Genomic DNA, 19,187 nt, shown 5'->3' on the forward strand with positions numbered 1-19,187 from the left:
TATTCCTTTGCCGTCGTGCCGACGTTTTCTTTTGCAGCAGACGTCCAGTTGCGCCGTTGAGTTGCACAGTTTACAGTCGAGGGAATGAAGTGTGAAGTGACGCACAATCAGCGGCGACATCCTCCCCGTCTGCCCGTGACCTCTGACCTCCCCCCTGCTGGCTGATGCTAATACTATGGCAATAATACTGGAGCTCTCGGTCGATGATGTCAGCGGTTCAAACACAAACTGTAAAACTTTTTTTTTTTACACATTTACAGCTGACAGAACCGAATGTGTTTTTTTTCTTATTTTATTGTTGTCGCTGTATAAAGAGCATACCTGTCCCAGGTGAATATGTGCAGGTACAGTATTGATCAGTCTGTTTTTATTTGGTCCACACTGTCGACACTGTTTTCACTGAAAATCTGACTTTATTTCTTTTCAAAGCTTTTAACAGTGAGACAAAACGTCATGTTTCTGTTGAACGGAGCATCGAACCAGAAGCGCACCCCCGAGCAAATCAATGTCCAAACCTGAAGGATCAGTCTGGTGTTATTTTTCTATATGTATATATTTAGTTTTTTTTAATAATCAGCTAATCTCTCTGTGCTTCCCGTCTGTGGCTCTCGGCTCCAAACCCATTGGTTCCTACTGAAGGAGGACCTTTTTTTAAACACAAATATATAGTTTAATGGTTAAAAAAAAGAAAACAGAGGGTGACTTATTTTAATTTTTAAATTTAAAATGATTTTTTATTATTATTTATCCACCTTTGTTGCTCTAGTGGATATTTAGACATAAGACATATGAGGCTTTAACACACACACACACACACACACACACACACACTCTTGGTTTTGGTCGTGTAGAAAATCACCAGATTAATCCTTTAAGGATTCCTGTGCGTGTCCCGCCGCTGACGGCCTTCTGAATGTACTGCTTTGTATTTCCGATGCATTCAGTTGTCCCGGAGGAAAACGAGCCGTTTGTGGGTTTAAAGTGTTTCTGTATATTTTGGAATTTTTGTTCCCACTAATCCACCGAGTCTGTGCAGGGGTCCACCGTGCAATGGTTCTCCGTCACTACTGAAACTGGAGAACACTTTGTACTGTACGTTTCTAGCACTTATTAATACAAAATAAAAAACAGGAAGGGAACAAACGATGCAAACCTCACGTCCCCTGTCCGACGGGGAGGAGAGAGGGTGTGAATGACGACGCTGCCTTCAAGTCACCTGGGGGAAGACTGTAAATCTGAGCCTCTTACTTGAAAATTAGCCTTCGCCTCAGCTTCCAGATAATAACTCGTACCACGTGACCGACCGGCTCGTCGTGAGCGGGAGAGTAGCAGAAGTCCAGTGTAGCCGTGATCGATGACAAACATTTTGAATAAAAACCACACAAATTCAACCTTTTCTCCATTTGTCATTTTGTGATGAAACTGCGGCTGTTTGGGTTCATGAATTCAATGAAGACGTATTTAAAGAGATTTATTTCTACATGCGCTGCTCTCACATGGAAACTAAGAACTAAAAGAAGAATTCAGCTAATCATCTTGTTAGTTTTTGATGACGGGTTGTTTGAATTGACTATTTTAGCAATAGATTGATATAATGACATAATCACAATATTAAATTGAATATAAATACCGTAAAAGTCGGGTTACAAGCCGCTACTACCTTCGGTGGGTGTCCCCGCTGTAGCAAGCTAGTGCTGCTGCTAGCTCCCCGCTACTGCTGCTGCTAGCTCCCCACTACTGCTGCTGCTAGCGCCCACTGCTGCTAGCTCCCTGCTGTAGCCAGCTAGTGCTGCTGCTAGCTCCCCGCTGTTGCTGCTAGCTCCCCGCTGCTGCTAGCTAGCGCTGCTGCTAGCTCACAGCTGCTGCTGCTACTGCCCGCGTCCCCTCTGCCCGAGTCTGGCGTCGAGCCGGGGCTGGTCCTGCTACCTTCGGTGGTTGAAGGAGAACTAGCGGGAGCAAGTGGAGAGCTAGCAGGGAGCTAGCGGGGAACTAGCAGCAGCGCTAGCTGGCTACAGCGGGGAAGCCAGCTTGTAACCCGACTATTACGGTAAATTATATTTTTTTTATAAAATCCCCTTAACTTAAAGATGATGAATATATTTAAACAAAACTCTTAAAGTGCTCATATTGACACAGTAAACACCAACTAGCCACTCTTATATTTGTTTTCCTAATTTAACATGGTTTGCTCTATGATGGCTAATAGTTTCCACGCTTCCATCTGATTGGTCGGCTCCTCCTGACTCCAGCCAATCACCATCATCATCATCATCATCATCATCATCTTCCCGGTCTACTTCTGCGTGGGAACGAGCTCGCCGATGTCTCGGCCGTCCTCCAGCCTCTTCTCCATGGCGACGAGCAGCTTGACCCCATCCACCACCAGCTGGCTCAGTGCCACCTCGCTCAGGCCGAAGGTCGCCGCGTTGCTCACGCAATGCAGCGCCGGGCATTCTGGGAAATGGAAAGTCAAAGTTTGAAACCGGAGCCGTTCTGAGCCGTTCTGATTGAACTTTGTTGGCTTCAGTGATTCAGGGACATGAAAGCCTCTAACTGATACATTTAGTAGGTTTAAAGTAAGTTACACTTTTAAATGTGAACATTAAAAAAATATATTTACACTCCCTTTGATCTTGAATACATAAATATCTGGAGACCATCTTGCGGCGCCCATGCTTGGACTTTTAGCCACCCAGTAGCGTATAAAGTAATTCAAACTAGCTCCACCTTTACCAGCTGCAACATTAAAGTGAATGCCTCAATAATTATAATCCAATAATATTATATAGGTTATTCTGAAATGGACCATTCTGCAAAAAGAGCCCTTTTACTTTTGGTACTTATTTCTACACTGAGGAGCATCTCATCTCGTCGTATACTTTAAATGTGAGAATCTCTTCCCTCATTACAAACATTGACTGTTTATTTCCCCTAAATATAAATGAGCTTAATATTATATTTCATACATAACTGTGATAATTCCCTCTTATGTTAGTGGAGGTGCTTCTGAAGCCATGGTGAGGTTTGAAACACAAGTGGACAGTAACTCAAATGTAAATGTCCAACTGAACCCGTCTCACCATCACGTTTACGGGGTGAGACGGGTGAGATGGGCTTTGCCCTCGGCTACCTGTCGCCGTGTGCATGCGGAGCCTCAGTCTCTGCAGGACGTCCTGCAGCCGCTCGTGTCCGGGGAGGTGCTGCAGTCTGAGGTGAACTCTGACCCTCAGGCCGGTCCCCACGTCGGCCGGGGAGCTGCTCACCCAGCCCAGCTGCTGCTTCCAGCTGAACGGGTGTCTGAGCTCCCGGTAGAACTCCTCCAGCTGGAAACACAGAGGTCAAAGGTCACTTTACACTTAAACTCATGTACAGTATACGAGGAGTATCTGGTTGTTGTCAGTTCTGTAGTATTTCAGGTAAAATATGATAATGTATCTGTCGACATATCCATTTATCTACAGAAAGCGATCAGCAGCGTGGTCCACCGGTAGATTTATGACCAAAGAAAATATATATTGGACAAAAACATGCTTTCTTCTAGCGCATTAGTGAAAGAGTTTTCCTCCCTCATTCTTGTTTGTCTGGATTAATTCCAGTCTGACCAGTTGAAGACTGGACTGGGACCCGACTGCTTGTTTGAACTGGTCAGATGTCATCAGGTTACCTGTATGGTATTTAGAAAATGCATTTATTGGTCTGATATAGTTTTGTAATTTATTAAGCTTGGCTTATTCTCCACCGTTGGTAAAAACATCTGGAGGATGGGAGCAGATGTCGTAAACGTATACGATGGAAGTGATGTAATAGTCAGAGCTCATGTGTGAAAAAACTAAACAGATAACATAACATATAGATAACAATACATTCATGAAACCGGTCAGACATTTGTGGCTCAAAGGTTTCCTGCAGTGAGACCCGTCGCTGACCTTCTGCACGTTGGTGCAGATGCATTTGAAGGCCTCGGCGACGTTGGCGTCGTCTCGCGTGGACACGAGTCTGAGGTGGTCCTCCATGTTGACCCGGACCACCAGGCTGCCGTCTGTGCTCACCCTGCAGCCAGGAACAAAGGGACTTCACATGTTTGACGAGAGAATCGATGCTTCACTCATATTCTTAAGCGTCACAGTAGAAGACTGGTGTCTCGGGTTCCAGAAAACCACTCATGGGTACGAAGCCAGACTGACCAGACCGCCCTGGCGTCGGGCCAGTCCCGGGCCACGCCGATGCGGAGCAGAGAGGAGGACGGAGGGTCCAGGTTCAGCTCCCTCTGCTGCTCCTGGTTCAGCTCCTCCAGGAGGTGCAGTCGACCCGGCAGCTCCTCTTCCTCCAGCCGCTGCAGAGCTGTGAGGAAAAGAGGACGCACTGGTCAACTAACTGGTTACCAGCTGTCGGTGAACCCAAACGGTTCATCGTGTGGGTCAAATCTACTGAAACGCGGCCGTGCAGTACCTCTCCTGGCCAGCGTGAGGAGCTGCCTGCGCTCTCCTCGGCTGCAGTGCGTCGGGAAGCAGAAGTCGTCGACGCCTCGGACGACGCTCACATCACAGCGTACGGCGTACGAGCTGTCCAGGTCGCAAGTGCCCTGCACACACGCACACGCATGCGTGAAAATATGTCACGTTTCAGTGGCAGTGCGTGGAGCTAAAGTGTTAGCATTGAACAAATGAGTTGTCGAGCGTCAGTCAGTTCTCCTTCCAGCTGGGTTCTTACGGTCATGGAAAACCTGGAAGAGTCATGGAATTTTAAAATGGTTATTTCCAGGCCTGGAAAACTCCTTGAAAAAAATAAAATCCCCAAAGTTTTGGAAAAGTCATGTAAATGTGTTATATTCATGTGTTCATGTCGTTCATTTACGCTGAGTTTGAAATAATGAATATGCTTTTAAAAGAAAGACGCTCAAAATATAAGCAGGCATACATACAGGCATCTATATAAATGTTTATTATTTTATTTAAACTATTGTCTCTCATTCATTTGTGTCATTTAAGGTTTACTGTATGCTTTGTATTCTCATTGTTAGTTTAAATACTACATTTTCTCACTTTTTCATGTTTACACCCAGATCTCACAAAATGTTTGGTCATGGAAATTTGGTTTAAAGTCATGGAAAAGTCAAGTTTTTAGGTTACCGAAAAGGTTTTAATTAACATTCATGAACTGAAAACACACCGTGAAACCGTTAAAGTTGGAAGACGAAAACACGGACAACACCGTGGTCGTGACCTGTCAATCACAGTAAGCCCCGCCCTAAAGCATCCCCTGCTTTATGGTCTGTTTGACTCTAAATTACCATAATTTACTAAATGAACATCATGGTGTATTGAAGAAGACTTGAAACTAGAGATTGAGACATAAAGTCATGTTTACAATGTTTACTGAGGGAATAAATCAAGAGAAGTAGAGTCATTTATATAGAGGAGGCGCCCCCTGGTGGTCATTAGGATGAATGCAGGTTAAAGGTACTTCAACATTGGCTTCACGTCATGCGGTCTGAGCATCTACCTTCAAGTTGTTGTAGTTGAAGTCGCCCTCTGGCGTCTGGCTGCTGATCTTGTGTTGGTGATGCGCCTCGATGACTCGATCGAAGAAGTCACAGAACAGCACGTAGCACTGAGCGTCGCCCGCGGCGCAGCCCACGGACACGGGAGTGGACCAATCACCTTCATCCACAAGCAGGACGTTTACACTCACAATCCTCCCAGAACAAAGGGAGATGTATTGACTGTGTTTCTGGAGTTTTGTCACTTAAATGCGACCTGTTTTCTAGTGGCCAGAAGAGGAACTGCAGGTTAACACAGCAGGGACAAAAACACACAACCGCTAAAATCCTCCACCATGAATTTACTTTTTTTTTTTGATTAACTGATTTTAACTTTTATCTTTAGACGTATCTAAATCCAAAGCGCACGATTTCTTTATTGCCAAACCTTTTAAAAAGAAGATCTTTAAACACAGAATAAAACTCAACAACAGCAATAAAGTTATTTAAGTTAACACTGGTAATGTCTGTGAACTGGACTTTATTTCTACTTTATTTCTACTTAAAAATCTGTAATAATTTTGACAATAGAAACTCAGATATATATATATATATAATTCATATATATTTTCTACTTATGATCAGCTGGGAATCGGAAGCATATATATTAATAAATCAACATATATATATATATATATATATATATATATATTTATATATGTATATATATATTTATATATATTTGTTTATTTATATTTATTTATTTATTTATATATATATATATATAGAGATTTTTACTCGACTGGCTTTCTTCCATCCATTCTTCCTGACTTTAGTCTCTCTGTGATTCTCTAACAGCCATCATCACCATGACATCACCATGACATCATCATGACATCACCATGACATCACCTGGTTCCTCGAGGCCCGGGCGGATGACGTCATCGAAGAGGACCCCGCTGGGGGTGCAGCGGTGGAACTGCCGGCGGTACATGGCCGCCGTGAGGAGCCGTCCCATCCAGGTGGAGTTCCTGCTCAGGTCAGGGAACTCCTCGTCAGGAGAGAATCTCCTCAGGTGGAACTGGGACATGGGGTCCGGGGGGAGCAGGCTCTGAACGCACAGGAAGTGAGTTTTAGACCAGACAGGAAGAGCTTTTATTCTGAAGGATGCCAACAATGTTGACTAACGTCTGCTCTGGCATGTTTTCACTTAGTCACATGGAGTTGGTCTTTAGTATTTTGAGTTGAACAAGATCTCACACGCCTGTCGAACGGCTGAGAGAACATCGAGTAATGATACTCTGTTTATCTTCAGTGTTGGCTATGAAGGCATTATTATCTCACACTGTTATGTCATGAAAATATGGAAGCCCGTTTTTGGCACACAAAAAAAAAGAAAGTCATAATTATTAGATAAAAAGTCATAATTATGAGAAACACATGCAACAGCTACATTAATAGCAATGCTGTTATTTGTTGAGCTAAAACGTCAACAGTTACGCTTGCATATTGTTTGCATGGTTAGACCGGTGATGGGATGAAGAGACAGCGCAGATAACAGGAAGGAGAAAAGCCAGCGTCACTGAAGTGCATGTGCACTTAATTATCTCATAATTATGCCTTTTTATTATTATATTTTTGTGGCGGGAACGGGCTTCCATATTTTTACGTCACGATTACCTCCAAAATTGGCCGGTACCTCGTCTCCATTGGAAAGGCAACGGTAGCTGCAACAAAGCAAAATGTTGAACATATACATTTTTTTATATGGCACCTTTAAAAATATGGAATTAAAGATGTACAGTTGTCTGTTTTATGTACATAATGTGAACTTCGACACATTTTTAAGCAACTGTTTGGTGGATGAGTCGATCCTAAATTATCTTAAGATAAAAAATAACATTTACAAGCAACTTGTTTTTGGTATCTTAATATTAATGTTACGTTTCCTCTCTCTCACACGGACAAATAACGTTTAAAAACAAACCACAGAACAATTCAAATGCATTGCTGATGCAAAACTGGAACAACCACAAAGATGAGAACAATAATCATTTGAAAGAAATAGATAATCAAAAATAAATTGTCGTTCTTTTTTTATATTAATACATATATTATATTCAATGAAGATCCATATTTAAGTTTTTTATGAAGATTAAACTCGAAACTCTGTATCTAAACTGCACATAAAGTAGATTTAGTAGTTTAAAATCTTAAAAACAAAGAGACATTCAGGACTGTAAACCACAGCAAGCAGCCAATGGCCAGTCGGCCGGTGTCATACCACAGAGAGTCATTCGTGCATCACTGCATCTGTTCAACACCGTCACACCTAACTGACTGTAACAGTGAGATGATTTATTGAGTGAAAAACACGGAGCATGCAGTGAAAACACTCACGTTTGACCTTCCACATGTCGTCAGCCCGCCGACCGTCAGCACAACAAAAGGTCCCAGAATAGTCGCGTCGGTCGGGGAGCAGCTCGTCCTGCAGGAGTCCAGTTACAGTCCGAACAGCGGCGGCCTTTTAATAACCGTCCATCAGGAGGGAAGAGGACGGCGTGTTGTCACCGCTCGCCTCACGCTGCGGTCACAGCCGCCTTCACTTCTCGTCCATTTTACCTGCTTCCCTGCAGTGGAGAACAAATTCTAAATCCTTAAAAAGAAACTTTAACTTTATTACAATCGTCACATACCCATATGGAAGCCCATTCCTGCCACTGTGATGAAAAAATACATATCCTGTAAGTCATTATAATGAGAAACCTTCTCAAAATAATGACCTTGGATCTCATAAATCACAATGATGAGATAGTAAGTCATAACGATGAGATAGTAAGTCATTATTATGAGATAGGAAGTCATAATTATGAGATAGTCATCATTTTTTTAACATTTCTCATATGACTTCCAGGGTCTTTCCTCTACATTTATCCCATCCTTAGCATTTCCAAGTTCCAAAAGTATTCTCCCCTTTCATGCAACACGGTGAGGACATCGATTAAATGGATGTTTTAATCATTTGATTGCTTATTATTGAAGGAAAGACAAAAAAAACAGGTGGTACCTGTCAGATCCCCCTCACACCTTCCTGTCATCAAAATTGAGGGAATGCCTGTTTACATTTAATTATTTTTTTACTTTTTATTGTTTATCTTCAGGCCTCCACATACCACCTCTCACCTTTCCTGTGAGCAACCCAACCCTAAAAAAGGAGGTTCCAGAACAAACGTGTCAAAGCACGTCTGCATCATTGACATAATTTGACGTCGTTTAAAAGAAAGAAAAACCCGGGGAAATCATATTTTTCCCAGGCTGCCGATAGATGAGTTAGTGAGTTTGGCTCTGCCTCGTGATAAACAACACCGTAGGCTGCTTTCATCTCAACAGAGGGAATTAAGTGAACGACAGCAGAATGGGTAGTAGTTTGTCGTCCCACCGGGTTTCCACTCCGACCGCTTGAGGTAAGATTTTGTTTTTTTATTGAAACAGACTATTTATGACCTCTCAGGCTCTAGGGCACTGAGTGAAACAGCCGACTCGTGTGAAACTGAAAAACTCGACAATAATAAGTAGCTTAGCCAGTTTGGCTAAAAAACACGACGGGTCCTGACTTGTGTTAAGTTAATCTGCTTCATGAATCATCAAAACATCATAACAGGTGATCATAACGTTTCAAAGGTACCTGTCAGATTGGGTTATGTCTCCCTATTGTTCTTCTTTTTCTCCATTCCCTCCTTTTCATCTTAACACTGTGGGAAGTAATGCTTTAGTGGGAAGAAAAATGTGCTTCATTTATCTCCTTCCTAGAAGATGTCGCTGTCATTGACGTAATTTCCGTCAATGGAAATCATAAAAAGGGAAAAGCCCGGGAAACAGCCTCTCCTCTTCGCGTGCTCACGACAGCACAAGTCGGTTTGGATCCATCTCTTTATATTCTACCTCTATTACCTGCTTTGTTGTGGTTATTCTCTTCATCTCTCGTCAAAGTGAACGGTGAATGACTGCAGAATGGGAAACTTGTTTTCATCTGGTTCGACTCAGGTCGCTCGTGGTAAGATGGCGGCCGATTATTATTTATTTTTTAATTGAAACCGGCTGTTTATGCCCGCTCGGGCTTTAGAGCACAGAGGGAAACAGCCGATGTGACTCATTTATTGTTGGTCTTTACCAACTTGTGTGAAACAGAAAAGTAAAGCCAGTTGTGTTATGTTTATCTGCTTCATGAATCATCCTTTATATGAACGATGGGTGCTCGTCTGATCTTCATAATAAAAGATTCAGTAAGAGAACAGGAAAAAACGTTAGATGGCCGCCTCCGCATGTGGCCGGCTCCGTGTGGCACATTTAGCACCTACTTTATGTTTAAAAACACAAATGCAGCTGATTTCTGCTTTGTTATAACAGTAACATAACCAGCTGATCCCAGAGCTGCATTAATGAGCTTGGAAGCTGGTAGGTTAGCTTCGGATAGAGCCAGGCTAGCAGTTTCCCCCTGTTTACAGTCTTTATGCTAAGCTAAGTTAGCCAGCTGCTGGACGTAGCTTCATATTTAGCGTACAGACGTGAGCGTGGTATCAATCTGATCATTTAACCCTCAGAGAGAAAGAGGCTTTGTCTAAATATTGAACTTATGCTTTAACTTGTACTGGTTTGAAAATGCTAACACATATTCCAAATTCCATTTTATTTTCGCATTGTTAAAACAAAGACAAAGACTTCTTTTAGATTAACATCAGGCGCATTTATTCTATGTTTTTACAAAGATCTACATTGTGTCTTAATCTGTCAGGTCTTTGCTGAATCAGATGAGACAGAACTACAAACAGATCAGTGAGTGAAGAAAATCATTTTTGTTTTTGTTTTGTCTCTTCCCAGCATGGAAACCTGTGGACGATCCTGTGGACAAACCTGTGGACGATGCTGTGGACGATCCAGCTAGACCTCAGAAGGAAGCAGGAAGCCCAACGGTCCTTGCACAGAATGGATGTATCGTCAACACTGGGAACATCCAAACCACCATCAACAATACGTGTGGTTGTAAAATACTATAGTATAGTGGCAGCACTTGAAAGTGTATCTGCTCCTCAAAACGAAACAAGTGCTGCTGTTTAAATCTTTTTTTTTTTTTACATAAACTGTTTACTGTTTAATTTATTCGCATTTAAACTTTTTTACAATACCACAACTCTGCAGTGCGATGAAGGGCTTCAGAAATATGATCTGTCTGAAGTTAATACACTGCAGTGTGCAAGGGATATTTCTTTAAAATTCTTTGCAGTATAGTAAAAAAAAAAAATGTTTTGTGAAATTCTAATTTCGCAATGAAAATGTAGAAATAAAATGGTATTTATTGTAGCATGGTGTCGTATTATTACTTACTACTGTGTCAGCATCATTTTAATGAGGTGGAGCCTCTAGCTTACAGTATTGTTGGGAGTTGGATCTGAAATAATGCGTCAGATTTTATACACTGATGGTCACATGTTTATCTGTTAAATTATGTCATGCAAGAGTTCAGTATTTGTTTCTGAAACACAAATTAACAACAGACCTTTGTAATGCAATGTTTAGTTTGGGCCTCTTAGTCACAAACCTCGTAGGATAACAAAGGAAAGTGCCAAACCTATTGATCACATGTTTACAAATGTTCATGACCAAGTAACAAGTGGGTTGTTTTGAAACTGATATCAGTGAAAATAATAACTACTACAATAATAACTAAAGGTGAACTGTAGTTTAAAGGTGAACGGTTCAGCTGGCACATGTGAGCCTTCATATCAATTGATAAGAATAATTAAAAAAAGAGAGAATTGAAGCTTTAAAGACAGAACTTAAGAGCTGTCCAACAGTCGCTCTCCACCGACTGCATGACACAATGCATGATGGGAAACGCCTGGCTGTCGTCAGATCTGAGAGCCGATCTGACGACGAACACAACATTTTGTATAAAATCTTATTTCTCTGTGCGATTGCAATACTTAAGGCTCGATTGTTGTGCAATGAAGGTTTAATCTAAAAAAAACACATAATGTGTGATTGACAGAGAATTTGAACATTTGAAACCTGACGAGGATGCTTCCACAGTGTCAAGTCAGAGACGGGAGGGGAAAAGAATGAAGGATCCACACTTTATTTAACAGATGGCTTTATTTCCTGCTGCTCAGTTGCCTGATTAAACCCTGAGTCGGCTCTTTCACAGAAAGATGGAGTACCTCTTTGTTACGGACACAACAACCCTCTACCTGAAGTATGTGTTCACGTGTGAATCTTATCTAAAATCACTAAATATGTTCATGATTAATTAACAGCATTTTGAATTAAACTCATGCTGCATTTCCGAACTGTATTTCTGAGCAGACGGTTGCCATAGAATCAAGACACTCAGAATAATAAACAGTAACACTTGTCTGCAGAAGCTGCCAAACAGACTTCCTGTATTTGTGGGCCAACAGCTGCCGGTTCATCATCATCTCCCTTTTCCTGAAAAAACTATTTGTTTTGCTGCAAAGATGCAAAGCTGACCCCAAAGATAAAAACATCATTATTAACTTGAGACAATACACAGTGCTGATAACAAAACTGTTCTCAGCATCGTCTTCTTCTTCAGATTTCTTGACCCATACTTAACCGTTTCATATCTGCAGATAATTAGATCCCGATCTCAGGACGACGGACTTAAATAACTTGATTTAAGCACCAAGTGTCAGATGATTTGGTCGTGACCTCAAGATAAGTGACATTAAATAATTAGGAGTGACCAAAGTCGGACCTCCATCAAATAATGAATGAATGAATATATACTTTATTAATCCCCAAGGGGAAATTTCGTGTCGAGTCAGTAATCAATGAGATGATCCTAAAACTGTATCAATCTGAACAATCTGTAAGAAAGAAAGACCTTTTTTTTTTTTTTTTACGTGATCAAATTTATTTTTAAAATCTTCTGATGTCATGTTTTATAGAAAAAATGAGAAAAGAATCTCATGGTGAAAGTTATATCAGTCTGCGTTACGTTACCAAACTGTCCTTCCTGACCCGACCACCAGGTGGTGCCAAAGCAACCAAACAAAATAAAGCCCAGAGGGCTACAGTGGGTCGAAACCTGCCATGTCCACCTTCACTTTGACGAACAGCGTGTCGTCTTTCACGTACGCAGCGTTTAGAGGGGTTTCTAGCTTGCTGACTGGAAGGAAGCAAGAAAACCCAACGGCGACGTTGCAGGCGGACTCGGCGGCGGGTCGCTGGAAGCTTTTGGACGTCGGGTCGGGCCTGAAGCTAAGGCTCTGGTGGTTGCCGGCCCCGCTTTGATCCAGAACCGACAGGGACACGGTCTGCCTGAAGGGCCACGGCAGCAGAGCGTCGAAGTCCCCCGGCATCAGGACGACGTAGAGGGACAGGTGGGTCCCTCTGCCCTCCCCGTCCCCGTTCAGGTAGACCTTGGAGGCCATTTTGTAGCCGCAGGTCCCGGTGTGGAACGGCACGCTGCTCAGGCAGGGCGGGTGACCTTTGACCTCGGCCTCCCTCCTGCTCACAAAGTCCTCGATCTTCCAGATCAGCTTGCCGTCGTAGGAGGTCACCGCGAGCTCCTGCCGGTGCTGCTCGTTCGTACTGAGCTGGGCGGCGTGGAGCTCCAGGAGACCCGAGTGCTGCTTCAGATTCTGCTCCCAGGTTCCTGGAGGAAGAGCGTCAACAACAGCGTTCAAGTTCGGACACCCGAAGCGTACTGGAAAGGAAACCGCATCCGCAACAGGAGCTATCTGATTCTGGGGACCTGCACCTCTTTCTTACCCAGGTGTTCTCTGAGGACCTCGGCTGCCGACACTTCCTGGATCACGGCATCCAGAGACTCCCTGAGCTCCTCCAGCTCCTCCAGCCCGAGGCCGAGGCCCCGAGACACCTGCTGGACGTCCAGCTGGACGGTGGACAGGACGTCCTCCTGCCTGCTCAGCGTCCTCTGACCAGACAGACAGACAGGATACACGGTTTAACAATGTGGCTCGGACTGCAGGACCACTGCAGGATCCTCGAATCCGGATTTGCAATCACTCCAGAACAATTGGAAGCACCGGTTAAGTGCTGGGTGACAACGAATCATACAGACTGCGCCCATTTTTGTCTCAGTGGCACATCATTAAAGTCTGGTGATATATTTCTCTTCATGTTCAGCCTCAAACCAACAGTGAACATATCGACTAATGTCATATTGTGTGTGTTTCAAAGCCTAATATATCTTCTTCCTCAGTGCCATAAAGCTCCATGGTAACAAATCAGTGAGTTGTTTCACTGGATTTGAATTACTATGTCATAATAATGACTTACTATCTCAACTGACATGTTCCTTCATCACCATGAACACACACATTTTAGTTTATTTTGACTCAATCACACACACACACACACACACACTCTCGCACACAAGCACACACAAGCACCAAATGTGGATTCATCCGCCCCTGAAAATAGTCCCCAACCGGCTGTGAGAATCAGACTAACCTGAGCTGCAGAGATGATGTGTTCGCGGCTGTTGTTCTGTTGCAGCAGCGGCCGGATTTTCTTCTGCAGACCGGTGAGCAGCAAGCTGTCCGTCTGGACCTCCTGCTGCATCAGCAGCGCCTCCTCCTGGAGAACCTCCACCTGACCGAGGAGACAGGAATCAAACCGGTGTCCACGCACACGCACGCCTTCATTTAAATAAAACCAATAACAACAAACTGCGAAAGAATACAGAATCAGCTGCGACCGACTTAAACCACCGCCTTTCTTCTGACCTTCATGGAAGAAAAGTCATCGTTCAAGTCGTCACTATGGGATATTTAATCAGCTCATCATACTACATTTTCAGAATACATTTGCTCTAATATTTAACAACAAGAGACGTACCTGTTGCTCTAGCTGGGTGTTGCTCCTCAGGACCAGCAGCATGTGACGGTTGACAGCAGCGTCCTGGTGCAGCTTCACTCTCCCTCTCTTATCCTGCAGGACACAACAGGGCTGTCGTCAGGTGCTCCGGTCTCCTGTCACACTGCGGTGTTTCAGGTAAAGACTCACCTGCACGGAGCAGCCCAACTCCCTGTAAGAACATTCGACGGGAAGCTCGGCACACGACTCTCTGTGTTCTGTCAGCTGGAAGACCACAGGGATTTACATTAGTTATGTGCAGAGAGGACCGAGTGTGTCTCCATGGTTCGTGATGTGAACGAGCTCACCTTGTGTCTGGGAACCTTCAGGGAGCAGCTGCTGGGACAGTCCACCTCCACCTCCGGACAGGAGCTCTGCACGTGATCCTGCAGAGCAACGAGTCACCACACTCAGCATCCAGACTCGTTTCTTTGCATCAAACATGCATGAAGAAGGAGAAGGACATCGTGTTCGTTACTCTCCGTGACTTCACCTGGATGCAGCCCAGTCTCTGCGGCTGCCGGCAGTGCGGGCAGGGCTCCATGCGGTGAGGACAGGCGGCGGCCAGGTGTTCCTGCAGGTAGCGCCTCTGTAGCGCCGCCCTGCAGCCCGGATTGCAGCACTGCAGCCGCTCATACTGACACGACCTCAGATGCTCCTGCAGAGGACGGAGTGACGGAAGATCTTTTTATTTATTTTGAAAGAAAGCGTCGCAGAGCTTCATGAGACTAGAGGTGCGATTTCATACGTGTTGATCAGGTGGATTTTTTGGGTTTACATTTATACATCGATTAGGATATTATATGGCGGAGTAAATTTCTCTTGTGTTCAAGGTTCTTTGCAAGTAGAAAATACACATAGTGTGTCTTTGTGGGGAGTGATGAGGTCAGAGCTCTTTACATATTCACACATGGGGATCAAGTAGAAACCTCTGGGTCTCAAAAGTATCTTTAATTTAAATTATCTATAATGACTCCTCTGGTTGTATAGAAGTCTATATAAATTACTCTACTTCTCTCTTGATTTATTCCCTCAGTATAATTGTATGCATGAGTTTATAGTTAATCTCTCGTTTCAAGTCTTCTTCAATAGAGCATGATGTTTATTTAGTAAATTATGTATTATTTAGGGCGTGGCCACATTGTGATGTACAGGTTGTCCGATCTGGACGACGTGCGAGTGTTCGTATTTTAACTTTAACCCTTTTAATGCAAGTTCATTTGTAAATGTTTTGGTGCGTTCAAATGCTCCACCATCTTGTGTCAATTCTGGTTGCAAAAGAACAAGATGGCAACGCCCCAAAAACCAAGATGGCCTACGCTTAAAAAACCAAGATGGCGACGCTTAAAAAACCAAGAAGGCGTCGGCCAAAATGTCAAACTCAAGGCTTCGAAACTCAAAACCATAGTCCACAAACCAATGGGTGATGTCACAGTGACTACATCCACTTCTTATATGCAGTCCGTGATGATGATGATCAATTAAACCGAAGTTAGACTGAACCGTTTGTGTATAAACTCCACCTGCAGGTGGCGTAACGTGACCACGGAGGTGCATGCTGGGGAGTTGGTGCAGTACACTTCTAAACCGGAGATTTCTCGTTTGCAGCAGTTGTCCTGGAAAACCTGCAGGTAGAAAACTCTTGATAAGTATTGGGCACGTTCAAATGTTGACCTGGTGATGGCGCTAGATGAAAAGGATCACAGGATCTCACGGGATTGTAAAGTTATTACGATTCATCCGAAAGGGACCAAACACGAACATGAACATGTTACTCAGTAACTACTGGATGTAGAAATAAGCTGCGCTGATGAGTTCAACATGGCAACTTAAAACGCGATGATGTCACAAGTTCACGACTTGTGACTAAAATACGTAACAATGAGGTGAGCTGTGTGAAGGTGTGACTGCTGACCTCAGCCGGTGTGATCACAGCTCCGTCCACTGGACAAACTGGAATGGACGGCGATGAGCTTTCCCTGAAACACAAAGCAGACTGGTGTTCACGCCGAGACGGAGAGAAAAGCATTCAGAGCGATCTGTTAATTAGTTGTTTGGACTCTAAAATGTCAGAAAAGGTGTTTCTCAAAACCCACGGTGACGTCCTCTAATGTCTTGTTTTGTCTTCGACTCAAACATATTCAATTTATGGTTACAGAGGAGAAAAGAAACCAGAAAGAAATCCCATTTAAGAAGCTGGAATCAGGAAATCTTACAACGGTAAAAACAATAAATTGATTATCAAAATAATTGCCGTTTATTTTAATAGTTGACAACTAAAGGATTCATCGTTGAAGCTCTAAGTACAATACACCTCCCTTCAAGTTGTTCTCTTTTATAAGTGATTGGCAGCTCCACCATTGGCTACATTCAACCATACAAACTGACCTACTGGACACCACCTAGCCTTAGACACCAGCGCCTTTAACCAATGGCACGCTGGCTTTAACCAATGGCACACTGGCTTTAACCAATGGCACGCTGCCTTCAACCAATGGCACACTGCCTTTAACCAATGGCACGCTGCCTTTAACCAATGGCACGCTGCCTTTAACCAATGGCACACTGCCTTTAACCAATGGCACGCTGCCTTTAACCAATGGCACGCTGCCTTTAACCAATGGCACACTGGCTTTAACCAATGGCACGCTGCCTTCAACCAATGGCACACTGCCTTTAACCAATGGCACGCTGGCTTCAACCAATGGCACGCTGGCTTCAACCAATGGCACGCTGGCTTTAACCAATGGCACGCTGGCTTTAACCAATGGCACACTGGCTTTAACCAATGGCACACTGCCTTTAACCAATGGCACACTGCCTTTAACCAATGGCACGCTGGCTTTAACCAATGGCACGCTGCCTTTAACCAATGGCACGCTGCCTTTAACCAATGGCACGCTGCCTTTAACCAATGGCACGCTGCCTTTAACCAATGGCACGCTGCCTTTAACCAATGGCACGCTGCCTTTAACCAATGGCACGCTGCCTTTAACCAATGGCACACTGGCTTTAACCAATGGCACACTGGCAATATGTGAGGAAGTGCCTTGTCATCCACATCCCAAAGTACCTTTTTCACAGCTATTGTTAGTCATTGTAGTTCTAATAATTGTTGTATTGGCTGACGATGGCAGACTTCTTGTATAAGGCTCTCATATAGAATCACAATGGCCTGATTAAGGGGAAGAAATGTTATTATTATAAATGTTGCTATGCACGTCCATTGGAGATTTCAACTTTGATTTGGTGTGTCTCAACATTAGCCAATGAGAGCAGACTTAATTAAATTAAAGGCGATGGTTTAACATGATTAATGCAGCAAGCTGTCCAGTGTGATTGTTATTGGCTCCTACAGCAGTCCTTGGAGGCAGAGGAAGCAGTAGATGTGTCCACAGGAGTTCTGCTGAGGGTTGAGCACGACTCCTCTGCAGACGGGACAAACAAACTCCTCCCGAAGCGTCAACACAAACTTCAGCGAGTGCTGGACGGAGGTCAGCTCCGACTCCCAGGAGCTCATCCTGGACTCCCCGGACCCGAGTCTCGACTCCTCGGATCTCCTCATGACGTCCTCAAACGGCAGGCTGGACTCCTCGCGTCCTCCCAGCATTGGGTCGGGTGTCGCCATGAGTCTGCAGGAGGTCACATAGGGGATGTTAAAGACTCCATGATACCTTGTTTTAATTATGTTTTAAATCTGTTTTAACAACTGGCAGTTAAACCTAAAGGATGGCTGGAGGTGTGTCCTGATCTCCTCCACAACATCCCCAAAAAAAACAGTGGTTTGTTTGGTTTACTTTGCAGATGTTTGGGTTTCAGTGAGTTATATAAAAACCTAAAAGGAAGTTGAGATTGAGAGGCAGAATTAAGAAGGCTGTGTTTGAAGTAAGATTACATCATTTTAAAGCCAACTTAAAGGGACAGTTGCAAAATCTAAAATACATATTTTTCCTCCTACCTGTATTGCTATTTTTTAAATATGTTTTCTCACAGCAAAACCATTTAGATTGAGAAATAGCACTACATGCAAGAGGAAAAATATATATTTAGATTTTGGGGTTAAACTCTTCTTGGGTTTAAAATTATGTAATATTAGTTTGAACACTGTGTACAGCCTCCTTAATTCTAAAATCAAAATTCCCAAAAAGATTTTGGGTGAACTGTCCCTTTAAGAGCAAAGCACGTTTTGGGTGAACTGTCCCTTTAAGATTAAACAACATTTGGGGTGAACTGTCCCTTTATGATCAAACAACATTTGAGGTGAACTGTCCCTTTAAGATCAAACAACATTTTGGGTGAACTATCCCTTTACGATCAAACAACGTTTGGGAGGAACTGTCCCTTTAAGAGCAAAAACATTTTGGGTGAACTGTCCCTTTACGATCAAACAACGTTTGGGAGGAACTGTCCCTTTAAGAGCAAAGAACGTTTTGGGTGAACTGTCCCTTTAAGATTAAACAACATTTTGGGTGAACTGTTCTTTTAAGAGCAAACAACTTTTGGGAGGAACTGTCCCTTTAAGGTCAAAGTGGCGCCTCAACAACATTCAAGGCACCTGAGGCCGGATGTAGACAGGTGAGGTGTCCCCATGAGAGCTTTTAATTAGGTTTTAATGAGGTGCAGCAACACTAACTTTCTTACAACTACTTTAGATCTTCTCTTTCTATGTTGCATGCTTTGAATTAAAATTAAAACTTGCAGCAACGAGCTGCCTGAGGGTTTTGTCGCCTGCATTTTCAAGGAAGATCTGCAGGCACTACTCAGGGCAGTAATACAATATTTATTTTGCATATTTTAGGGTAAAATA

The 19,187-nt window shown here is 43.4% G+C and overlaps 2 protein-coding genes and 1 long non-coding RNA gene across 4 annotated transcripts; 1 reads left to right on the forward strand and 2 right to left on the reverse strand.

The window, feature by feature from the left end:
• Window positions 1-7,974, reverse strand: LOC306738304 (creatine kinase M-type). The gene is made up of 9 exons (XM_079220138.1): window positions 7,880-7,974; window positions 7,160-7,206; window positions 6,392-6,590; window positions 5,503-5,660; window positions 4,450-4,582; window positions 4,185-4,341; window positions 3,927-4,050; window positions 3,131-3,323; window positions 1-2,454 (listed from the first exon to the last, which is right to left on the reverse strand). Exons 1-9 carry the CDS (start codon window positions 7,893-7,895, stop codon window positions 2,294-2,296), a joined length of 1,188 nt encoding a protein of 395 aa, XP_079076264.1. The 5' UTR covers window positions 7,896-7,974; the 3' UTR covers window positions 1-2,293.
• An 830-nt stretch (window positions 7,975-8,804) lies between these two features.
• Window positions 8,805-10,837, forward strand: LOC306738306. Of its 2 annotated transcripts, XR_013771013.1 has the most exons (3): window positions 8,805-8,943; window positions 9,290-9,533; window positions 10,358-10,837. It is a non-coding gene; the product is annotated as an uncharacterized lncRNA (long non-coding RNA). The 2 variants fall into 2 exon arrangements; XR_013771014.1 differs by lacking the exon at window positions 9,290-9,533.
• A 1,730-nt stretch (window positions 10,838-12,567) lies between these two features.
• Window positions 12,568-18,008, reverse strand: traf5 (Tnf receptor-associated factor 5; the record flags this gene model as incomplete). The annotated part of the gene is made up of 10 exons (XM_079219943.1): window positions 12,568-13,154; window positions 13,271-13,436; window positions 13,976-14,116; window positions 14,363-14,455; window positions 14,531-14,605; window positions 14,689-14,766; window positions 14,874-15,038; window positions 15,904-16,005; window positions 16,296-16,359; window positions 17,737-18,008. 10 exons carry the CDS (start codon window positions 18,006-18,008, stop codon window positions 12,568-12,570), a joined length of 1,743 nt encoding a protein of 580 aa, XP_079076069.1.
• Window positions 18,009-19,187: the final 1,179 nt, after the last annotated feature.

This window comes from Taurulus bubalis (genome assembly GCF_910589615.1).
Source record: "Taurulus bubalis genome assembly, chromosome: 6".
NCBI lineage: Eukaryota > Metazoa > Chordata > Actinopteri > Perciformes > Cottidae > Taurulus > Taurulus bubalis.